The sequence below is a fragment of the Staurois parvus genome, unplaced genomic scaffold (genome assembly GCF_062004578.1).
Source record: "Staurois parvus isolate SC_StPar_1 unplaced genomic scaffold, SC_StPar_1.0 ptg000147l, whole genome shotgun sequence".
Lineage (NCBI taxonomy): Eukaryota > Metazoa > Chordata > Amphibia > Anura > Ranidae > Staurois > Staurois parvus.
The window spans coordinates 7,593,324-7,616,134 of NW_028317943.1; the positions used below are offsets into that span (position 1 = coordinate 7,593,324).

Sequence of the window (22,811 nt, forward strand, 5' to 3'; positions counted from 1 at the left end):
GTCCCCTCTTTGAGGCTATTCATTGTTGTTCTGCACCATATTATTTTATGGTGGTATCATGTTGTTAAAGGAAGCCACAAATTTACAGGATGGCAGCTGTGGCCTTACCTAAGAAAGCAAGGAGAATAAGACCCATAAGTGTGGTAAACCAACATTTTGCACAATGAACCATTTAACTTCTAAAACCTACCACTGAGTACCCAAATTGTTTTCTTTTTTTTCATGGCTTTCTGTGATAAACAAAATCTGCAACTGCTCGACACTGTTGACCCATTCAGATTATTATTATAATACGCGGTTTATATAGTTGCAACAGTTTCTGCAGCACTTTACAATATAAAGAGAGATTAGCACAATTACAACACAGTTCAATACAGACAGACTAGGAGGGCCTTGCTCATGGAGCTTACAATCTAATGGGAGGGAGAAGTGCTAGAAAAGGTAATAGCTGTGAGGGCTGATCTGATGAAGGTGGCTGAAGTACAGTTTTAAGGTGTGGTAAGCTTCCCTAAATAAATGAGTGTGCAAGGATTGCAAGGTGGACAGGGTAGAAGCTAATCAGACATACTGGGGTTGGAAGTTCCAGCAGATGGGAGAGGTTCTCGAGATGTCCAGCAGGTGGGCATGGGAGGAGGTAACAATGGAGCTAGACAGCATGTCGTCTTGAGATGAGCAGACTATTTGGGTGATATCTGCAGATGAGGTTGGTTATGCAACTTGGGGCAGGGTTGTGGATGACTTTTAATGTTGTGGTTAGTATTTTGAATTTTATACTTTAGGATAGTGGGTGTCAGTTAAGGGATTGGCAGAGACGGGCAGCAGCCAGTGATCAGTTAGTAAGGTGCAGTAGTTTAGCAACAGTATTCAGTTTTAGATTAAGTTTGAGGAAATAGTAACTATCCACATTTTGTATAAAAGCTTACTGCAACTGCCACCATTTGAACATCTCCCAACATACAACACTTAAAAAAAACACAGGAAAAACACTGCACATGCCTATAGAACAGTTGTAGCTGAGATGTTGACTGGTATGCCTAGTAATTTATGTGTAAATGGCTATACCAGCATGGCAAGGTGCTGCGTTCTGATTGCATCTCAGATGTAGAAGTCCCCATTATTACAGTTATCCTTTTTCATTGATATCTAACATCAAAACTAAGGCTTGTTTTAGCATTTTAAAATAAAAAAAAAAAAAAACACTCATTGAGCAATAAATAACAATTTCTGATGTTACAGGGGTGTTTTTGTTTTCAGTTAACCACCACAGTGATTTTAATGGACTTTCCAAAAAGTTTATACATACAGCCTTTCAGAATTGGAGCTAAAGAATTAAAATGATGACCACACAAAAAAACACATCCCTGTGAACAGCCAAACTACGGACACGGGAACAGTCTGTGTTGCCAACAATCCTTCTAGGACATAATAAAGACAGTGAAGAGAGTTGGAACTTGTAGCTTGTTTTGACAACCTTGTCTGTCCATATGTTTTTTTCTGCTTCTAATATTTTTATAATGGCATCTGTTCTTTCAACAAAGCCTTAAGCTTTGTTCTTGTTCATTCAGCCTATGGGCTGAAAGAGTAAAATCACAGTTTCCTGAATCTAACAGCATGGATGGATGAATCTCCCACTGCTGCTACTGTATTCTGACAGGCGGAACCTGTTGTTACCCTAGGACAGGGTTATTATGTGCCTCTAACACCTTGGTTGTTGAATATTTCACAGCAAACCTTTGTTTCTTGTTTGGGCCATTACCCAAGAATGGCTGCAACAAGGGTGAAGCTCACCTTTGCTGCTCTTTCAGTGCTTGTGGAATTATCCTTTAAAAAAATCAGTATATAGTATTATGGCAATCTTGGACTTCTTTTGTTCAAAATTAGGGAGACATTACTTACCTGTCTCACAGCCAGGTCCAGTGAAACCTTGTGGACAAGCACACATATTAGGAGCAATGCAAGAGCCTCCATTCCTACAGCCATCTTTGCAGAAAGCTAAATTGAAAAAAAAAACAACAAAAAAACAAAAACCACAAAGTTACAGTAGCGGAATAAAAATGACCATATTTTAATAAATATTATAGCTACCATTCCTACTGTTAAGATACTGAAAATTCTAAAACAGATTGTAGAGCACAGTACGAAGGGTGAGTGTACTGGAAGTATTAATCTATATGATATAACAGTACATTAGGGCCCAGATCACCAGTCAGAAATGCCTTGTAAATATGAGTGTTTTTTTAAGGCATTTGTGCAACCACACTTCAGGGTTGATTTAATAAAGGCAAGAAAGCTGATCACTTGGCATGGGAAGTTGCACTTTGCAAGACAAATTTCCCCAGAGCTTGGTGAATATGGTACAGTTTCAAAATGCAAAGATTACCCAATAATGTGCAAAGAAAAAAAACTAAAACAAAAACAGCATTTTTGCTCACACATGACTGGATAATGGAAGTCAGCAGAGCTACCCCTCATTCATTAAGGTTTGATGAAAATTCCTTTGCAAAGTGAAACTACATTTGCAAAATGAACAGCTTATTTGCCTTTTAGTAAAGCAACCCTACTATGTCCATTTACTGCTCACTTACAATGTACATTAGTCTTACAAGTTGTATGAACACTGTAATGCCTTTTAAATAAAAGCACTGTATTATAATATGTTGGTACTTTTGGTACAATCACTGGAGAACAATAATATTAACTTTGTTATTTTTATAATTTTACCTTTGCATATGGTGCCGTTTCCTGTGTATCCAGGCTGGCAAACACAGTTATGACCACCCACAGTGTTAAAGCACAAAGCATTTTCATCACAATTATGCTGGTTTGTTGCACACTCATTATGTTCTAGAGAAGAAAAAAAAAACCTCCATGACACATAATTGTTAGAATTATCACCACAAACTGTGAATTAATACTTGGTGTTAAATTAATGCCATCAATATGAAAAAAAAATGTCAAAATATATACATAAACTGTAATAAAAACATGCAATTTGGATCCATAACAAGTATTACGCCTTTGGTGTTAAAAATCGTTCCTATTTCTCATTTAAAAAAACTAGCTTTGGCTATACTTCTCCTTTAAAGTAGTGGTTTAAGGGAAATCTGAGAGAAAAGGCGAAGGATTCAGCTGAACTGGCAGGACTACAAGCTGGTGCATGTCCACACAGCCATTTTATTTAAGTGATAGAGTAACTTTAGCGAGGCAGAACAAAAATCAATCTTGTGCAGTAACTCATAGTGGAAGATTTACTAAAATTGGTACACTCAGAACCTGGTGCAATTGTACATAGTGACTAATCAGGCTCTAACTTCAGCTTGTTCAGCTTTGAAAATAAAACCTGGAAGGTGATTGGTTTCTATGTAGAGCTGCACCAGATTTTGCATGCTCTAGTTTTAATAACTCCTCCATGGTGACCAATCAGGCTTCACCTTTCATCAGCATTGTGGAGTCAGAACAATGAAAGATAATCACTCATTCATTGATATGGGTTACAATACTTTGCAAATGTAACAGCATGTTTCAGTAATATTTGTCACTATATATTTGTTAGTGGCAAGTCCACTTTAAAATGTGCTAAAATCTTATCTAACAGTTTATCCTCTTTAGGAAAGATGGTTCCACTACAGTGGTAGCTGTGCCACGTACTGTATATAATCACTAACAATATTTTCCTTCAATAGTCTGTTTTTAAAGCAGTTTTATCACAGTTGACCATCAGTGGAAATATTTTTCCTTTAACAGCCTTACATTACGATTATGTGTGTGTGTGTGGGGGGGGGGGGGGGGGGGTTCACAATGGTATCACTAAAAATGGAGACTCACTAAAATAAACAAGATGTAAAATGCAAGTGATAACAAATATCTAGCTATTAGCATGCAAAAAAATGGCTGAGAACAAATATTTTATTCTGCTTTACAAGATCTAATCTACAGTCAGGTCCATAAATATTGGGACATGGACACAATTCTAACATTTTTGGCTCTATACACCACCACAATGGATTTGAAATGAAACAAACAAGATTTTCTTTAACTGCAGACTGTCAGCTTTAATTTGAGGGTATTTACCTCCAAATCAGGTGAACAGTGTAGGAATTACAACAGTTTGCATATGTGCCTCCCACTTGTTAAGGGACCAAAAGTAATGGGACAGAATAATAATCATAAATCAAACTTTCACTTTTTAATACTTGGTTGCAAATCCTTTGCAGTCAATTACAGCCTGAAGTGTGGAACGCATAGACATCACCAGACGCTGGGTTTCATCCCTGGTGATGCTCTGCCAGGCCTCTACTGCAACTGTCTTCAGTTCCTGCTTGTTCTTGAGGCATTTTCCCTTCAGTTTTGTCTTCAGCAAGTGAAATGCATGCTCAATCGGATTCAGGTCAGATGATTGACTTGGTCATTGCTTAACATTCCACTTCTTTCCCTTAAAAAACTCTTTGGTTGCTTTTGCAGTATGCTTTGGGTCACTGTCCATCTGCACTGTGAAGCGTCCAATGAGTTGTGAAGCATTTGGCTGAATATGAGCAGATAATATTCCCGAAACACTTCAGAATTCATCCTGCTGCTTTTGTCAGCAGTCACATCATCAATAAATACAAGAGAAGCAGTTCCATTGGCAGCCATACATGCCCACGCCATGACACTACCACCACCATGCTTCACTGATGAGGTGGTATGCTTAGGATCATGAGCAGTTCCTTTCCTTCTCCATACTCTTCTCTTCCCATCACTCTGGTACAAGTTGATCTTGGTCTCATCTGTCCATAGGATGTTGTTCCAGAACTGTGAAGGCTTTTTTAGATGTCGTTTGGCAAACTCTAATCTGGCCTTCCTGTTTTTGAGGCTCACCAATGGTTTACATCTTGTGGTGAACCCTCTGTATTCACTCAGGTGAAGTCTTCTCTTGGTTGTTGACTTTGACACACATACACCTACCTCCTGGAGAGTGTTCTTGATCTGGCCAACTGTTGTGAAGGGTGTTTTCTTCACCAGGGAAAGAATTCTTCAGTCATCCACCAGTTGTTTTCCATGGTCTCCGATTCTTTTGGTGTTTCTGAGCTCACCGGTGCGTTCCTTCTTTTTAAGAATGTTCCAAACAGTTGTTTTGGCCACGCCTAATGTTTTTGCTATCTCTCTGATGGGTTTGTTTTGTTTTTTCAGCCTAATGATGGCTCGCTTCACTGATAGTGACAGCTCTTTGGATCTCATCTTGAGAGCTGACAGCAACAGATTCCAAATGCAAATAGCACACTTGAAATGAACTCTGGACCTTTTATCTGCTCATTGTAATTGGGATAATGAGGGAATAACACACACCTGGCCATGGAACAGCTGAGAAGCCAATTGTCCCATTACTTTTGGCCCCCTAACAAGTGGGAGGCACATATGCAAACTGCTGTGATTCCTACACCGTTCACCTGATTTGGATGTAAATACCCTCAAATTAAAGCCGACAGTCTGCAGTTAAAGCACATCTTGTTAGTTTAATTTCAAATCCATTGTGGTGGTGTATAGAGCCAAAAATGTTAGAATTGTGTCGATGTCCCAATATTTATGGACCTGACTGTATGTTCTGCTTTACAGAATCATGAAATTATAAAAAGAAAAAAAAAACACCATTAATTGTGAATCCACTTCATTTAATTACCGTATTTGTATCTGAGTTTGACCAACAGTTTACATTTGCTATCCTGTTTTCATACCTTCAAGTCCCACTAATACCTGAAGGGGTCACATTTAAAGCACGGCTGGTATGTAAAAACTAAATACAAAGGTGAAATAGATATACGGGAGCTTTTTTAGCTGATAAATAATTTGTAATTCTATCCATCTAGTTTGAGGCAATTGAAGCCGTATTACTGCACTTGCGACAGAAACAATTGAGTACCGTCCATGGTACTTTTTTATTTGCAATACAATTTTTCAGGATAAGCTTTCGGGTGGAACCACTTCTTCAAGGTCCAAGGAGTACTAATGCACAAAGTTTTAGCAGAATGTTAACATAAGAATCTCTGATGGACTATTCAAAACACACATGTCAATTTCCTAGACACTACAGTACACATCAGCAATGACAAGCTTCACACCTCAATGTTCAGGAAACCCACTGACACAGTTGTCACCCCCACCACACTAAATGAGCCATCATACACAGCCAGAACATCAGATACCACCGAATATGTTCAGACCCGGAAGACAGAGAAACATCTCAGGATACTAGCAGACTCTAGTGGTGCACCAAAATGAAAATTCTGGTGCAGAAACCAAAAATTCAAAATGCACTTGGCCGAAAACTGAAATGTGCAGTTTTAAAAATGAATATATATTTTTTGGAAAAAAAATACACTTTTATTAAAAAAAAAAAAAAAAAAAATATATATATACCCCAATTGTTTTGTAAAATATGTAAGAGGATGTTATGTCGAGTAAATAGATACCCAACATGTCACGCTTGTGGAATGGTGTGAAACTGCAGTACTTAAAAATCGCCATGGGTGATGCTTTAAAAACTTCTACAGGTTAGCAGTGTAAAGTTACAGAGGAGGTCTAGTGCTAGAATTATTGCTCTTGCTTCAACGTTCGTAGCGCTACCTCACGTGTGTGTTTGAACACCATTTACATATGTGGGCATGGCCTATGTATGCGTTCACCACTACGTGCAAGCAACTTGGGACGGGGGCACTTTAAACTTTTTTTTTTTAAATGTATTTAATGTTTTTTTTTGTTTTTGTTTTTTTGCACTGTTCCTTTTAAAAAAATTGTAATCACTTTTATTCTTATCACAAGGAATGCATGCATCTCTTGTGATAGAAATAATTAGTGACAGGTCCTTTTTATGGAGAGATATGGGATCAATAAGACCCCACATCTCTCCTCTGCAATGTAATGCACTGAATCAGAAAAGGCATTTAAAAAAAAATGTCCGGAACCGGAAGTGACATCGCTCCGGTCCTCCAATGGCATAGAGATGTGTGGCGGCAATCTTTCCTTCACTCATCTCTATGCCCAGCACCGGGATCGATGGTTTCTCAGGTAAGACTGAACTACCGAGCAGCGGCCGGCGGCGAGGGGCGGGATTTTTTTGGCACCTGTATCAGTACTTTTTTTCATTTTAGCCGACAGTCAAAAGGGGTGCTTCCAGCCGAAACGTTTCGACCACCGGAATTTCGGTGCATCCCTAGCAGACTCCTTCCATAAGAAGGGTTACAAGGACAAAACCATCAACACCAGCATAAACACAGCTTTGAAAACCCAAAACTGAAAATCTACTCCAATACAAAGAGGAAAAAAAAAAGTACGGTAACTGTGTACCTCTAGTAACCATATATAATCCAGCACTAGAAGTGATAAGAAAGAGAACTTAACATTTAGAACCCATCATAACAGAGGATGAAACTCTAAAATAAATACTCCAGCAACCCCCAATATTGGCTTTCAGACAACCACCCAACCTTAAACATAAACTAATCAACAGGAAACTTCATTCTGTTCATGAAGTCACATATAATGGAAGCAAACCCTGCAATAAAAAACGATGCAAATTGTGCAACCAAATCAATCAAAAAGTGTCACACGCTGAAAGGGGACCTTCAGTATTACTGGATCATACAGCTGCACCTCCAGTAAGGTTGTGTACCTTATGCAATGAAAAAATGTAGCAAAATGATCTTTGTTACACACTTGACTGCACACTTGTGGGACATCATTTCTCACAACCAGACCACACTATGGAAGACCTCAATGTTGCAGTTCTTAAGGTTTTTCTAAACCCAGGACCCTGCAATCACTATATCTGGTCTCCCACAGTACACAGAACATGGAAATTTTATTACTTTAGTAAATACAAACTGCTAAATACCTTTTCTCATCAGAAGTTAGAACAGTTTTGTGTCTTCTATCAGTGTCCAGCAAAGTACCTGTTAAAGCTAGTAGGAGGAGTTTTCATTCTGCTACATGAAGATGCAGGACCCCTGACCTCTGTCTGGACAGTGTTGATTGGCCCTGTGCTAATCACATGCACTCTCCCAAGAAAAACAAAACCAAAAAAACCTCTCTGGCAATACACACCAAACTGAGCATGTGCAGATTTACTCCACACGATATGTCTTATCAGGAGATAAGAGGGGGGTACTGGAAGAAAGGGAGGATCAGAGAAGAGAGGATCAAACTGTGTTTTTGTACAATGCAGAGGATTAACTACTTCCACAGTGAGCATAACAAGCATGCTTTACTGCATATACAGACTGATGTTACTATTGTGGATAAAAGATATTCCAGAAACATGCATGTATGTAGGGGGAGAGTAGGACAGCCATGGCATTACCATATCTTTGGGAAGGCATTATCTATTGAGAACACTTGGTCAGGGAGTATCCAGAAAGGTTACAGGCTGCTCAGCCATATATACGGTATGCTAATTGGTCAAGGTGATGGTAGTCTTATGTCAATAGGAACCATTGGGATATTAGAAGTGAAGTTTACAGGGAAGTTTCCTACAAGGTGGATAAGTGGGTCTTATTCTTTACCATTATTAATAATACAACTTACACTTTTAAAATCCACTATCGTTCTATATTATGATGTTGGAGAGCAGGATGGAGTGGTAAAAGGAAATGCATATCTTCTCTTTTTCCATAGAGCATTATAAAAACGCTTTTGAAATCAGGAGAGAGTAGGAATACGTCATGTCTTTATGTTTTAACATACATGCTGTTCTTTTGTAAAACACTATTCCTCAGATAGAAGACTGTACTCAACCAGCTTCTTACTTTGTGCAGTATCAAGCCTCATAAAGCTTTGATGTCATTGGTGAGCTTGTTTATTTCTTCATCAACAACCACCCTGTGCAGTGCTCAAATCCCATATCTAGAAAATTAACAGTGTGTGACAGATGGTTTGTCCCAAGTTTGTCACATCCATTGGTCTATAACAAGGTAAATGACACAAATTACCATCTGTAATCACTGTTGCTGTCTATAAAATTTCTCTGGTGATTATGGATAACAGGTCTTCAGAGCCCATCAGCCTTTTTAGCAATCTAATGAAAAAGTCTTGAAAGATGTTTTTTTTTCCATATAAATATGTAATAGTAAAATGCTATTAACTCTGTCACTTGGACTAACAGCTTTTGAAGTAGTTGCATTGTCAATTTTATGTAAGTTTACAAAGAGGGGAGACTGCTTAAAGGCCCAAGTTCACCAGCATATTCCTACCATATTCAGTGTAGAACATGTAACATGTTCCAGTTCCGGTCTCTTCTCCCTCCTGATCCCCCCCTCCCTGTGACAGCAGGCAGGGGGACCTTCTCCCAGCACCCATTATCACAATGTAAAAACAGCACGGGCATGCGCGGCTCCGCCCACCCGGCTGTGTTACGTATTCACATTTTCCTGTGAATTAATGCCTACAAGAACCATCAGCTATTGCGTGTGAAAGCATCCCAGTGAGTTCCCAGTGAGGCATGGGTAGAAAGCTTACTGAGTGTCTGCAAGATCCAGGCATTGCACCCTTGATCTGTTGATTGCAGGTGCAACGTCTTACAAACTGCGGTGTACAAAAATAGTAAATGCACTTTTTTTTTACCTGTAAAAGAAGTGAGGTTTTTTTTTTTTGTTTTGTAAAACGTGAACTTATCCTTTAACCTCTTGGCGCCGGCCGCATGCAAATGTGCGTCTTCCCGGTGTCTGGGCCTCGACACCGAGCGGCCGCACATTTGCATGCAATTAAGAAAAACATATGTGCTGAGAGCGAGCGCCCTGCACACTCCCAGCACACATGTCTGGTACTCACGAAAAGGTCCCGATCTCCTCTTTCGATCGGGGCCTTTCCCGATCATGTGACCGCCGTGACAGTGAATCACAGTGGTCACATGACCCTAAAACCCTGCCCCGCTCCCGGCTTCTGAAACCCTTAAGGGGCTGGGAGGCGCCAGCGCCAAGAGGTTTAGAAATGGCTTAGTTTTTCTTAACCAATGTACTGCAGTATGCTGTGGGTCACAACTTTCCTCCTGCAGGGCCACCCATTCTGCAGCTTGGCACCTACTTGCAGAGCCAGTGCTTATTTCTTTTTATGTCCACCCAGTAGGTACCATTAAAGTTCTTTCCCTTCTGCCGGGTCTCAGTCTGACACCTACTGTTGTCACAATCATCTTGCCAGCTGGTTATTGGCAAGAAGCCAAAGTTGTAGGGCTCTCTTTGGACTAGGTAGCATTGACCCAGCATCACCACTACCATTTCTTCTCTGGTACCTCATGCACACTGCAACTAGCTTGTAGCTTTGGGTTACTTAGCACCGGTGGAAGGATAAGGGGGGGGGGAATATGAACAGGATCTGGGGGGGATTAATTTGTCAGGGTTTTTACTTGAAAGAACACCAAGTACTGGGCTCTGGGGGCTATGTGGAATTACAAAGCTGCACCTGCCTGATGTAAGCAGGTCTGGCTTTTTCAGGTATTCCTGACCACATGTGCTGTCAGGTACTGAACATTATTTAAAGTAGAACTATACTCTCCTCCACTCCAGTGATGTGGCATCCAGGAGGTTACTTTTGGACATCTTTGGCCAGTCTTCTTCTGGGTTCTGACCTTTGTCCATTTTGATAGGCTTGGCCAAGATGATGTCACTTCCAAGTGTATGCAGCAGTACATTCATCTCAGCAGATGCTGAAATTGTACACTGAGCTGTACATGCAGGCTCGGTGTATGGCGCAAACAGGCTGGTAAGAATATTTTAATGCAAGCGAGATATATTATCTGTCTTTTGTATCAAAAACCTGCCTGTTCACAAACTCTTTTATCAGTATAGTTCATTTTAATGTAGAAAATCCCAATGCCACTGCTGATATCACAGCTTTGCTAACTCCCTGCACGGACTCCAAGCAAGCAATAGCAATAGCTCTCATTTCAGGATCGCATCTTTGCTGCTTGTCACTTCTGCTCAGCCCTCCTCCCGGCCTGTCAGAGATTTTTTTCATTTTTCTTTCACTTTGTTTTTACTGAAAAATTAACAAGGGAAAATATACACATACACAGCCTGAGAAAGCACATTTGAGAGCATTTGTACAAAGCCTCAACCCTCTATACAGAATAACAGACAGTATCATAACAGAACACAACCAAGATACAATGCTAATGGAACAGTGATCCACAAGGGGTGAAGAATTGCTCTCTCTAATGTACAGAGGTTGACTCATATTAACGAACTAAAGATAACAAAGCATACGAACCATCAAAGCAATGTCACATAGAAATCAGTGGCCATATAGCCAGTGCAGAGTGAAATAATGCTTACTTTAGATGGGCCTGGAGTGGCCACATGAAAAAAAAAAGGTTGGGGAGGGGGCATTTGTATAAAGAGTGGAACTGCAAGGTATGAGGACGGAAGAGCATTGAGCTAGTGTTCGAGGGGAAGGGAAGAAACAGACCAAGGCAAAGGTTGGAAAGTAGGAGGAAGCAGGAACATAAGGTGGTGGTGGTGGGGGGTAAAGAAATAGGACCAAAGGGAATGGGATGTGGTGAGGTGGGTGCCAAAGAGGCTCCTTAACCAAATGTAAATTTGCTACAGTTCCAGAAAACTACAGTTTTCAACAGCACACTACTCTGCATGGAGCTAGAAGGGATCTTAAAACCAAGACAGCAGCAGGAGTGGAGATAACACCCATGTACCTGGAAGGTTATTCAGCAATTATTCAGAATAATGAGGTGAAATTATAGAAGTGTTTTCTCAGATTATAGTATAGCAATAAGCTCTTCATATTTGATGAAGTACAGGTAGTCCCAGAATGCATGTATAGAATGAGTATAAAAAACTTTTTTTTTTTTTTACCTTCTTGGTCATTAAAGGTTTTGGATCAATTTACCACACCCTGCTCCCACAAAGGTTGAGAACAGCTAGCTTAAAATATATATTTCCAATTTATATACAAACTGGTTGTAAAATTGGGTTAACTTTATATATAGGTTATAAGAATGGCAGATCAGGGAACAGGTCTCAAAATATCCAGAAATTGCAGAGACAAAGCATGCAGTCTTAAGTTTAAAAGAGCAAATTATTTTTGATCAATTTACTTTGTTTTTGTTCAGGAAAACCAAATATAGCTGCATTAATACTGCAACTGTATGTTCCAATTGTACAATGTTTCCATATAAGAGTTAAGTCTACTTACCAAGCTCAGTATTGTATGAAACTATTATTCTTGGATTGTAAGTAGGAGATCATTTGTCTTCCACAACAGGCACAGGATCTTTTTATGACACGTAATAATCCTCACAGTGTAATAGCATGGGGTGAAGTTTAGCAGCAAAGCAAGAGTGTGAAGGTAGGAAATCATGTCAACATGCATGTGGCCTAAATAACTATGTTCCTTAAATATGGGCATACAGAAAAAATAGAATGTCAAGCTCTGACTTTGTTGATAAACTATTAAAAAAAATGTTTATGCTCCTTCAAAACACATAGCAAGAAAATAGGAGATCTTTGTCAGGCTTCATGTGCATACAGACTGTCACTGGTAATGCCCACATGATGCTGAGTCTCTAAAAACTGAAATCCAAATAATAAAAGGGTCGGCCAGAGACAGTAAGACTGCAGAGGAGAGGGTTAAGTGATGCTGAATATCCTCCAGGAAACTCAGAAAAAGCATTTCAGTATGGCTGTGCAGCTTGTGCAATTGGGCAAGACTGAAAGATTGAAGGCAAGGTTGGAGATCAGCTTTAACACAAGTATAAAACGGTGCATCCCTGACACTCAGTTTGCTTGAAGGCTTTCTATATTTTGGTAGCTGTGCGTAACTAATTAAAATATGGCCATCTGTGCCATAAGAAAAGAGGGTGGTCTCTCCTTTGAGTCAATCAAGTCTATTTTTAGCACAATAGCTATAAGGAGCTTTCAGAGAACAGAGTTGGCACCTGCTCACCACTACAAGTATCATTGCAATATTTCATTTTTTCATATTTCATTTTTTATGGTTTTAAAGTCATAAAAGTACTAATCGTAAAAAAGCAATTATGCATAGCACAATACTGTACATTCATTTTATAATTATACACAGACCAGTCTAGATACAGATGGGTGGTGTCAGGGATCTGGGTATGACCAGAAACGTGTGGACTGACACAGGGAGGTAACAGGCTTCAGGAATGATATAATAACAATACAATTTATTATTATTAATCTTCCACTAATATTAGTATGTGCAGGAACACATGCGTAGTCAGGGCTGGAGAGGTGGAATGGTCAGGCCGGCCATATAGTTAACAACCATCTGGTGGTACCTCTAGCAGTCCTCAGGACAGGATTCCCCAGGGTGCGGAGTCTAAGTCCCAGTCTGCTTATTCACCAGGGCCCCTGATGGTGGGGATGGACTTGGAGCAGACAGGAACCAGGTCGCGGCCCCTGAGTACACCTGCTCGTGGTAGAGGGTACCGCCAGAGGTATATGCAGGTAGAGAGCCTGATGTGAAGAGGCAGAAGGTGTGAGCCAGGATGGCTGGATCCGTGCAGGATGGATGGATGGCAGAGTAATTAGCATGGTCAGACGGGCCGGGCGGTAACAGCGGGTCAGCGTGGTACTAGGCAGCAGGCAGAAGAGTAGTTGGGTCACTCGCCAGGGTCAGTAACAGGAGTTCAGATCAGATTAGGGATGTCCAGGAGAGGTAGTCAAACAAGCCAGGGATCAAGCAGGAGAAGTCAGCAGAGGTCAGGATCAGGCAGGGTCAGCAACAAATCAGATAGGCAGAACAGGAACACAGGATACAAGGTACAGGGGCTCATGGGAAACATACACCAAGGCACTGATCACAGGCCTGGTCCTGCTTAAATACACCTCCTGCAATCAGCCTCAGGTGATGGCCTGATTGCAGGAGTGAGATTCTGGCTGCTGAGAGCACCCGCTGGCAAGCCTTGGTACTGCAGCCCACAAGGCAGGTGAGTCTCACCACCATTGGCAAGTCCATTCCTGACAGGTGGTTAGCAGTTTCCTTTGGATCTTAGGGTTGCCAACTTAGAAGCATTGTGCATGAATCTAGAAATCTAGATCCATTTATCAGATTAAAGGTTTGCATTTAGCTTCGAGATTCAGCCAGTGCTTTATCTTGGCCTTTGTTTTTTTTACCCCCAACAGTTCTAATTTTCTTCTATTTATTCATTCTTTGCTCCAACTGCATCTATTTTCCATAATTTTGCCACTCCTTTTAAGTCGAGGTACTTAAAGCCTAGATGTGGAGACCAAATTTAGGATCCTAGAATGTAATAGCTTCCTGAAGTAAGCCTATAAAGTTATCTCAAATCCTTAAATCTTTAAATTGTTATTTAGAAAAAATTTTCTTGAGGAGTCCAATGAGATTTGAATACGATTCAATTGCCTAAAATAAAGAAATAAATCCCTGTGTTAAACCCTTTTTGTAAATTGAGCATCTCTTCACTCATTTTTTAAACAGGCTCATCCTAATGCCCACCCATGGTGTTGCAATAGTTGGATACTAAAACGTTTCTATTTTTTCTGAAAGTACTTTTTTGTTTGTTTTCTGGCTCTTCTGGTTTTGGCCGCCGAGTGAAGAAGTTAGCTTATCCCGTTGATTTCCCACAACACCTTGTAAACATTACATATGCACATTTTTCTCAGCTGTAGTTAGTTCTTATGGTTGGTTGACACTAGTGGCAGTCCATGATAAAAAGCCCTCTGCAGTGCAATGCTTTTAAAAGGGCAGTTGACAAGCGGCTGTTAGACTACTGTATATATTACCTTCCCATTGCCTGTTTATCCCTGAAAAGCATACACCACTGTATTAGAACTGTGTGTAAAGCATTGCAGCTAGCAGCATGTGTTCAGCCCCCTCCAACCTTGGTCTTAGGGTTAAAGGGAGCAGTGGAGGAGTGGCATACCCACTTATTTTTCCAGCCCCTGGCCTTGGGTGTGAAGTTGAACTAGCTCTTACTAAAAAGTTCATATTGTTGTTTGTGAGTAACATCTGTCAAGTCCATTCAAACGTTTATATTTAAAAATAAACTTTTCTACTTTCTTGCACATATGGTGCCCTGTCATCTTGCACGTGCATGGGGCTGCCAATGCATAGGTGCCTCTACTACATCTCTTTGGCCTCACTGCCATTTTGGTTATTACTTGAAAGAGCACTGGCTCCCCTTGTTCTAGTGCTAGTGCTATCATTGTTCTAGTGCTATTTCCATGAGCTCCTAGTCAATGCGCACACTGCCTGTGGACCCCACGATCCTTTTTTCATTGTATATTTCCAATTTTGATATGACACAGTTGAGGGCATGTCCCATAAAGCCTTTTTATTCTGCAGGCCCCACTTTTACTGTAGCTAGTGTAACTGCACTTCTGCCTTCTAAGGGCTACCAATGTTCCAGCCTGTAGTGCAAATTTGCTAAGTTATGGTGGCTAACCCTAGTCAATTCAACTGTCTGCTCACCTGGGGATGCCCCACTTAACTTTACCTTGTAGTTGAAAGCCTCTCTGTCACCCTCAAATACATCCACGCCTACTAAATTGACAAGTGCTGGACCTTTGACACCTTACTAACACATGGGGCTGACAATATTAGCTGCCTCTACTGTATCACGGCTAATGAGGATATTACTTGAAGGAGCATTGGCTCCCCTACAGGGGATTATTGCACTTATGCTATTGCTGCAAGCATTTTCTGGAGGTTTGCAAAGATAGCCCAGAGTGGATATGAAAAGTCTACACACCCCTATTAAAACGTCAGGTTTCTGTGATGTAAAAAAATGACAAAAATAAATAATTTCAGAACTTTTTCCACCTTTAATGTGACCTTTAAACTGTACAATGTAATTGAAAAACAAACTGAAATCTTTTTTTGGGGGGGAGGGACTAAACATAAAAAACTAAAATAATGTGGTTGCATAAGTGTGCACACCCTCTTATAACTGGGGATGTAGCTGTGTTCAGAATTAAGCAACCACACTGAAAATCATGTTAAAGAGTCAGTACACACCTGCCATCATTTAAAAGTGCCTCTTATTAACCCCAAATACAGTTCAGTTGTTCTAGTAGGTCTTTCCTGACATTTCTTAGTCACATCCTACAACTAAAGCCATGGCCTGCAGAGAGCTTCCAAAGCATCAGAGGGATCTCATTGTTAAAAAGGTGTCAGTCAGGAGAAGGGTACAAAAGAATTTCCAAGGCAATTAATATACCATGGAACACAGTGAAGACAGTCATCATCAAGTGGAGAAAATATGGCACAACAGTGACATTACCAAGAACTGGATGTCCCTCCAAAATTGATGAAAAGACGAGAAGAAAACTGGTCTGGTAGGCTGCCAAGAGGCCTACAGCAACATTAAAGGAGCTGCAGGAATATCTGGCAAGTACTGGCTGTGTGATACACAACAATCTCTCGTATTTTCAAATGTCTGGGCGATGGGGTAGAGTGGCAAGACGGAAGCCTTTTCTTACGAAGAAAAACATCCAAGCCCGCCTAAATTTTGCAAAAACACATCTGAAGTCTCCCAAAAGCATGTGGGAAAATGTGGTATGGTCTGATGAAACCAAAGTTGAACTTTTTGGCCATAATTACAAAAGATATGTTTGGCACAAAAACAACACTGCACGTCACCAAAAGAACACCATACCCACAGTGAAGCATGGTGGTGTTTTTCTTCAGCTGGAACTGGGGCCTTAGTGAAGGTAAAGGGTATTATGAACAGTTCCATATACCAGAGGATATTGGTACAAAACCTTCAGGCTTCTGCTAGGAAGCTGAACATGAACAGGAACTTCATATTTCTGCATGACAATGACCCAAAACATACATTCACATTAACAAAGGAGTGGCTTCACCAGAAGAAGATTCAAGTTTTGGAATGGCCAAGCCAGAGCCCAGACCTGAATCCAATCAAAAATCTGTGGGGTGATCTGAAGAGGGCTGGGCACAGGAGATGCCCTCACAATCTGACAGATTTGGAGTGTTTTTGCTAGGAAGAGTGAGCAAATATTGCCAAGTCAAGATGTTCCATGCTGATAGACTCATACTCAAAAAGACTGAGTGCTGTAATAAAATCAAAGGGTGCTTCAAAAAGTATTAGTTTAAGGGTGTGCACACTTATGCAACATATTCTTTTAGTTTTTTTATTTTTACTTCCCTCCACCTAAAAGATTTCAGTTTGTTGTTCAACTGAGTTATACAGTTTATAGGTTACATTAAAAGGTGGAAAAGTTCTGAAATGATTTATCTTTGTCTCATTTATTTACATTGCAGAAACCTGATATTTTAACAGGGGTGTGTAGACTTTTTATATCCACTGTATGTTTCTCTTGATGTCAGTTGTCTCAATGCACAGAAATGGCACTAGCAATGGGGAGGCCAAATTGTCCTTTTCATCTTTGGTACCAAAGGCTTTGCTCACCTGTTATAGAAGAGTAATGTGTATATGTAATTTGATATAGTATTTGGTTTGCACAATAATATATATATACTTTGAGGGGACTTTCATCAAGACGTGTGGTCATTATTAGTAGGAGAAAATAAAGGTCTATAGAAAGGAACCTGTTGGTTAAATTATTTTTTGGCAGCCCTCTACCTGTCAATAAGCTTAATGTTAATGGATCAGTAGTCTCTGCTTGTATTTCAATTAACACTCAAGAACATTACTTCTTCTCCTCCTCTCCTTGATATTACAAGTCTTCATTTAAAACCGTTCCTGGCAAGCAATGTTTTCCCCACACACAGTTTTGGCAAGCTAGATCCCAGCTGCTTCACTCCTACTCCTGCCTACCTCACATAATTAAGCTAGTTATTATTCTTTCCCTGACCTCCTCTGTGTAGCTAATGAGTCTAGTGGTGTGATTGTACAGCCTTATTAGACTTTTGTGCCATATTCTACAGATATTGTGATTAAAACACAGATGTTTTCAACTATAAAAAATACCTGAGTATTCAGTTCCTTTGACTACTGAAATGAATGGATGCACTTGTAATGCCTATTCCCCATACAATGTTTAGGTACTGCATGTGTACTCCTAACCTCTGTACATTTAATTTAAACAGTAAACATGATCTATACATATAAATGGCTAAGCACGTAGAACCTGGCAGCAGATACCTAAAAGTATATGCAATACTTGTTTATTTGGTAATTATTTTTAATAAACATATTTTGTACATATTCTCAAGCATTTTCATTTCTATAGCTCCATCACTATGTAACGTTGTATACTGTACATAAATCCATTTACTTAGGCCCCTGCCCCTGAAGAAATGGATAGTTCAATGTCAAACACATAGATATGCTAAGGATGATATTGGGCGAAAGCCAATTAAACTACTAGTATAATGTTAGTTTGTGTGTGGATACTGCAGCAAACAAGTGAAACCTACCCAGACATAGGGAGAAAGTACAAACTGTATGCAGACTATGTCCCAGATTGAATCCAAACCTGTCTGCAAGGTGATAATTTGAGCCTTGGAATAAAGGACATTCACGCAGTACTTCTATGCAGTCTGTGCAAAGTTTGCTGATATATGGTACCAGGTACAAATGTCAATAGCAAGTGACAAGCAATAAAGATATATCTGGGCACACATCTTTTATACATTATGTTCAGCATTAAGCTATATCTCGGGCACATAGCCATGGGAAAGAGGAAGACCTAACTATCACAGGAGAAAGATGATCTGTGACATATGGATGGTACTTTTTGGGAAACATCCTCTATTCCAAACAAGCTTTCTTCAAAAAATGCTTTGACTTTTTTTTTTTCTTTGTGCATGTGCGCATGGGGGTTTTATCAAATTTTACTGTAAAAGTGGAGATACACTTTACGTATGCCAATCTTACTTTATAGGGAAGGAAGCAAGGTCAAAGAATCTGTGTTTCTATTTTTTCTGCATTCTATAGAGAGCAGACAAACTGTGAGGAAGCATGATGTTTTGGTGGATACTAGGAGTGTGTAGCAAGGAGAACCATTATCAAAAATGGAGGAAGCCAAGAAACCTTAACACTGCACATCTAAACGATGCCATTTTATTCTACTGATTTCATTAGAACCTTCAAAATACTGCAATTCCCTGTTAAATATTATAATAAATCCCAAGGATAAACTTAAGCTGTCACTAAAATACATCTTAAAAGTCCAAGTTTCTATCATTATATACTGTATGGTCTAGAACAGGTAACCCAAAAAGCATGTTTCTCTTAACTATCTCAAATAATACTAAAACAGTGTTCATACAGAAAATGAAATTATTAATAAAATACAGATCTTCGAGGTTTGAACACCAAAGTCTGAATTTTTCCTGCTGAGGGACAAAACTCACATCTACTAGTTTTGTACAGAGTGAGAACTGAGAGAATGTTGCTGACATTGTTCGTGAAAGTGATGTTCCTACACATTACTGTACACACGGTAGACAAACGATATGATAGCATTATCGTGCATTTTATCCCCGGTAAATAAGTATTTAAATTAATACCTATAAAACAGCTGTGCAATAGCTTTAGTAAGGATCATATTAAGGACAAACATTTGAGGTCTAATATATTAAATTTTTACATTGTTTCTATGTTTACATTATTACTTTGCTCTTTTGACATTGAAGTTAAGAACTTCAACACATCTAAGTCAGGCTAGGCAATAAAACTGTATAATGAAACCAGAAACAAACATTTTATCAAGCTTATCCTTAAATTTAACCCAAACTTTAAAACAGAAACTCAAGTCCTCCAAAAAATCCTTTATAGTTATAAACATCAACTTTTAGGGGACAAACCAGGCAATCTGTTCATTAGAATTACCCAACCCAACGTGCATCAAAGCATATAGGCACATTTTTCTGCAGACATTTCCTAGTTATGTCTGAAAACTAAGTCCACTGACCATTTTTACATTATTGTAAATAAAAAGCATAGAAAGTACTGTACGTATTTAATGAAATGTTTTTGATAGAAATTTGCACTTGCAAGTACAATATGAAGTGTATTGGAATAACTTGACTTTACATTGGAATGCCTTTAAATATTTAATGCAGTGTATAAGTTGAGCATAGGTAAAACTGAATCAGCGTAGACAATAGTATAAGTAAATTTTATTTTCCCACTGCAAATATTTGAATAACTAGGTAGAAAGCCCTTCACATCTATTTTAGCTTTATATTGTTATTCAAATTACTTCAGGAATGTAGTATTCTCTCTTTTGCTTTTACCATCCATAGATAAAAGAATACATCTCATAAAAGAGAAATAGCTTCCTCTTTTTGCTTCCAACAGAACCGACCATGTGTTACGATTTCTGTCATATCATTATACCACAAAAGCACAAAAGACCTTTAGTGATCAAAGAATTCATCATACAAGTGAACTGTTAGTATAGCCTGCAGATATTTTTAATTGCCTTTCAGTAATTAGCTTGCTGTATACATGATGGCTAGGTAGATCAGATATGTATCATTACAAAGATATATTTTTTTTTAGCACAACTGTCAAACTATATCTACAAACTCTTTTTGACAGGGAGTGATTGACTTTATTCGACAACTTACAGCCTTGTGTGACGAACCGGTGGGTTGCCTGCTGCATCTGTCAGGGAGACCGATCAAGAAATATAAAGCCTCCCTTACTATCCAACTGCTTAACGCTGCTAAGGCCTGTATTCCACTTTGGTGGAAGGATCCCCCCCCTCCTACTCTTTCATTATGGTTCTTGAACGTGAACAAGCTGAGGGACAGGGAGGATCTGACTGCCACTCTACACAACAAAGAGGAGAACTTAAGGGACACTTGGCGCCCCTGGCAACATTTTGTATTTACGGATGCATATCTGGCCAAAATTGCCCTCGATCAGTAAGGTCTTTACCTCTTTTTGCCCTTCTTTACGCCTCGGGAGAGGATGCAAAACCGTCTGGTCTCTGACCTGCTTCTCTTTTTCTCTTTCTCGCTCTAAACCCGCCTTTACCTTTACATTATCTCCCCCGTCATGCTTCTGTTCCTTTTCCCTAATTCCCTCTGGTCCCGCAGTTCCTTTTGCGGGATTATCCCCTTCTCTCTTTCCTATACTCCCCCTCTTTTTCGCGGTCAGCGTGCCTTCAGTACTGTAGGTGGGCAACCCTACCTACGATATGTTTTTATTAATTTTATATTTAGTTCATCAGTGAGTCATGTTCATCCCGGAATTGCCCCTATCATCGTCACTCCAAGATGATTCCCTACTGCTACATTTCAGTCCTGCCCATGACATGTTCTATGGTTCTATTACTCTGGCACAAGTGTTTAGGACCTATTGGGTTCTCATATGGCTCGGGTGACTGTTAATATTCTTTGTTTACGTACATAACATGATGTTATTGCAATTGCAATGCTGCATTTTGTACTTCAGTTGACACCCTACTCAATCTTTTATTTATATTATATGTCCTATGTACAAATAAAGTAATTACAAGAAAAACTACATCTACAAACAACACACCTACAAACTTTATTCATGTGAGAAACAAGTGTAACAACTAGGCTGCCATATTAAAAGATATCCAAACGAACACATATCAGTATATCTATTTCAACATGCCTATAATTTTGGCAATTTGGCTACTTTTTGGGATACAAACTTCTTCAACACCTCTTTAGGAAGGCTGTCAATGAGTGCTATTGTTCATAATAATTGCATGGTCATAGGAAACTCCTATGAATATGCTTGATATGTGTATGATAGAGGTGGACAGATACAAGTGAAAGTTGGTTCCAGTGGATCTACCACAAGGTGATTTTTCCTTTAAGAAACAGATGGTAAATTCTTTGATATGTATGGAGGAGCACCTAGTACAAAAGTTAATCTCACTTAAAGGACTTTCTGAAACACTGAATGGTTAAGAGCTTCAGATGCAGGAAACATGTTTTAGGAGAAAAAAAAAGCCTCCCCTGTCTTCAGGGCTTCAGTAGTTGATGATAAAGGCAGCTGCTTTTAGTACCTGTTAGGAGACACTAGTCAAACCTTAACACAGGTCCCTTAGCACATTCTGTTGCGATTTTAATATCAACTGCTCAAGCCCTGAAGAATGTGCAGGCTTTTTTCTCCTGAATTATGTTGGATGTATCTGATGTTCTTTACTTTTAAATATTTTAAAAAGCCATTTCAGATGAACTTGTCAATTCATACACATTCAAGAATACACCCGTGAATATGGATCTGAGCATCCAGTAAAACTAACCCCCCCCCCTTAAAAAACTGTTGACATTTAACCATGTACAGACAAGTGAACCATTGAGCAAATAATACAAGGATTAATGTGCAAAAATCCATAACAATAAGAATGGTCTTTTCTTAAAACTTACCTAAATCTTCAGTTTAATTCAGCTAAATACATTCCAAAACAATAGATGTTTAAAGCCTTACTATTTGTTTTCATTCTATATCAGCTACATCCCTGCTGTCAGGAACCATGGTGCCAGCTGTTAGGCTAAGGTACACTGTATGGCTAATGTGCATCTAATGTGCATGTGCAAAAGCATGTACATTTCTACAGGCACAGAAGACGGACTGCATGAACATCATTGCTCACACGTACGACCACATGCAGACTCTGCACTAGTCCTTTGCTGAATGGTCTTCAATTTTGTTTCTGTTATCCAATTTCTGATATGCATGTTGATCCTGTTACTGGCCTGGCTTTGTCTCTGACCCTGCTCTCAGATTATCCTTGCCTGCTCATGTTTGCTGTCTGCCTTTTCTATGGACCTCGACACATTTTTGCCTAGTGAATCAGATGTTGCAGACATTTGCCGGTTCCTGGCAGATTCTGCTTACATCCTGGTTTCCTTCCATTCAGCTACCA

General features: G+C 39.5%; 1 protein-coding gene across 2 annotated transcripts in view; it reads right to left on the bottom strand.

The window, feature by feature from the left end:
* NELL2 (neural EGFL like 2) overlaps window positions 1-22,811 on the bottom strand; it is a 347,194-nt gene that overhangs the window by 78,949 nt on the left and 245,434 nt on the right. For both annotated transcript variants that reach the window (XM_089674010.1, XM_089674009.1), the window contains 2 exons: window positions 2,722-2,844; window positions 1,897-1,992 (listed from right to left, as the gene is read on the bottom strand). In XM_089674010.1, the coding sequence (XP_089530136.1) occupies window positions 1,897-1,992; window positions 2,722-2,844 (219 nt within the window). The remainder of the gene's footprint in view (window positions 1-1,896; window positions 1,993-2,721; window positions 2,845-22,811) is intronic.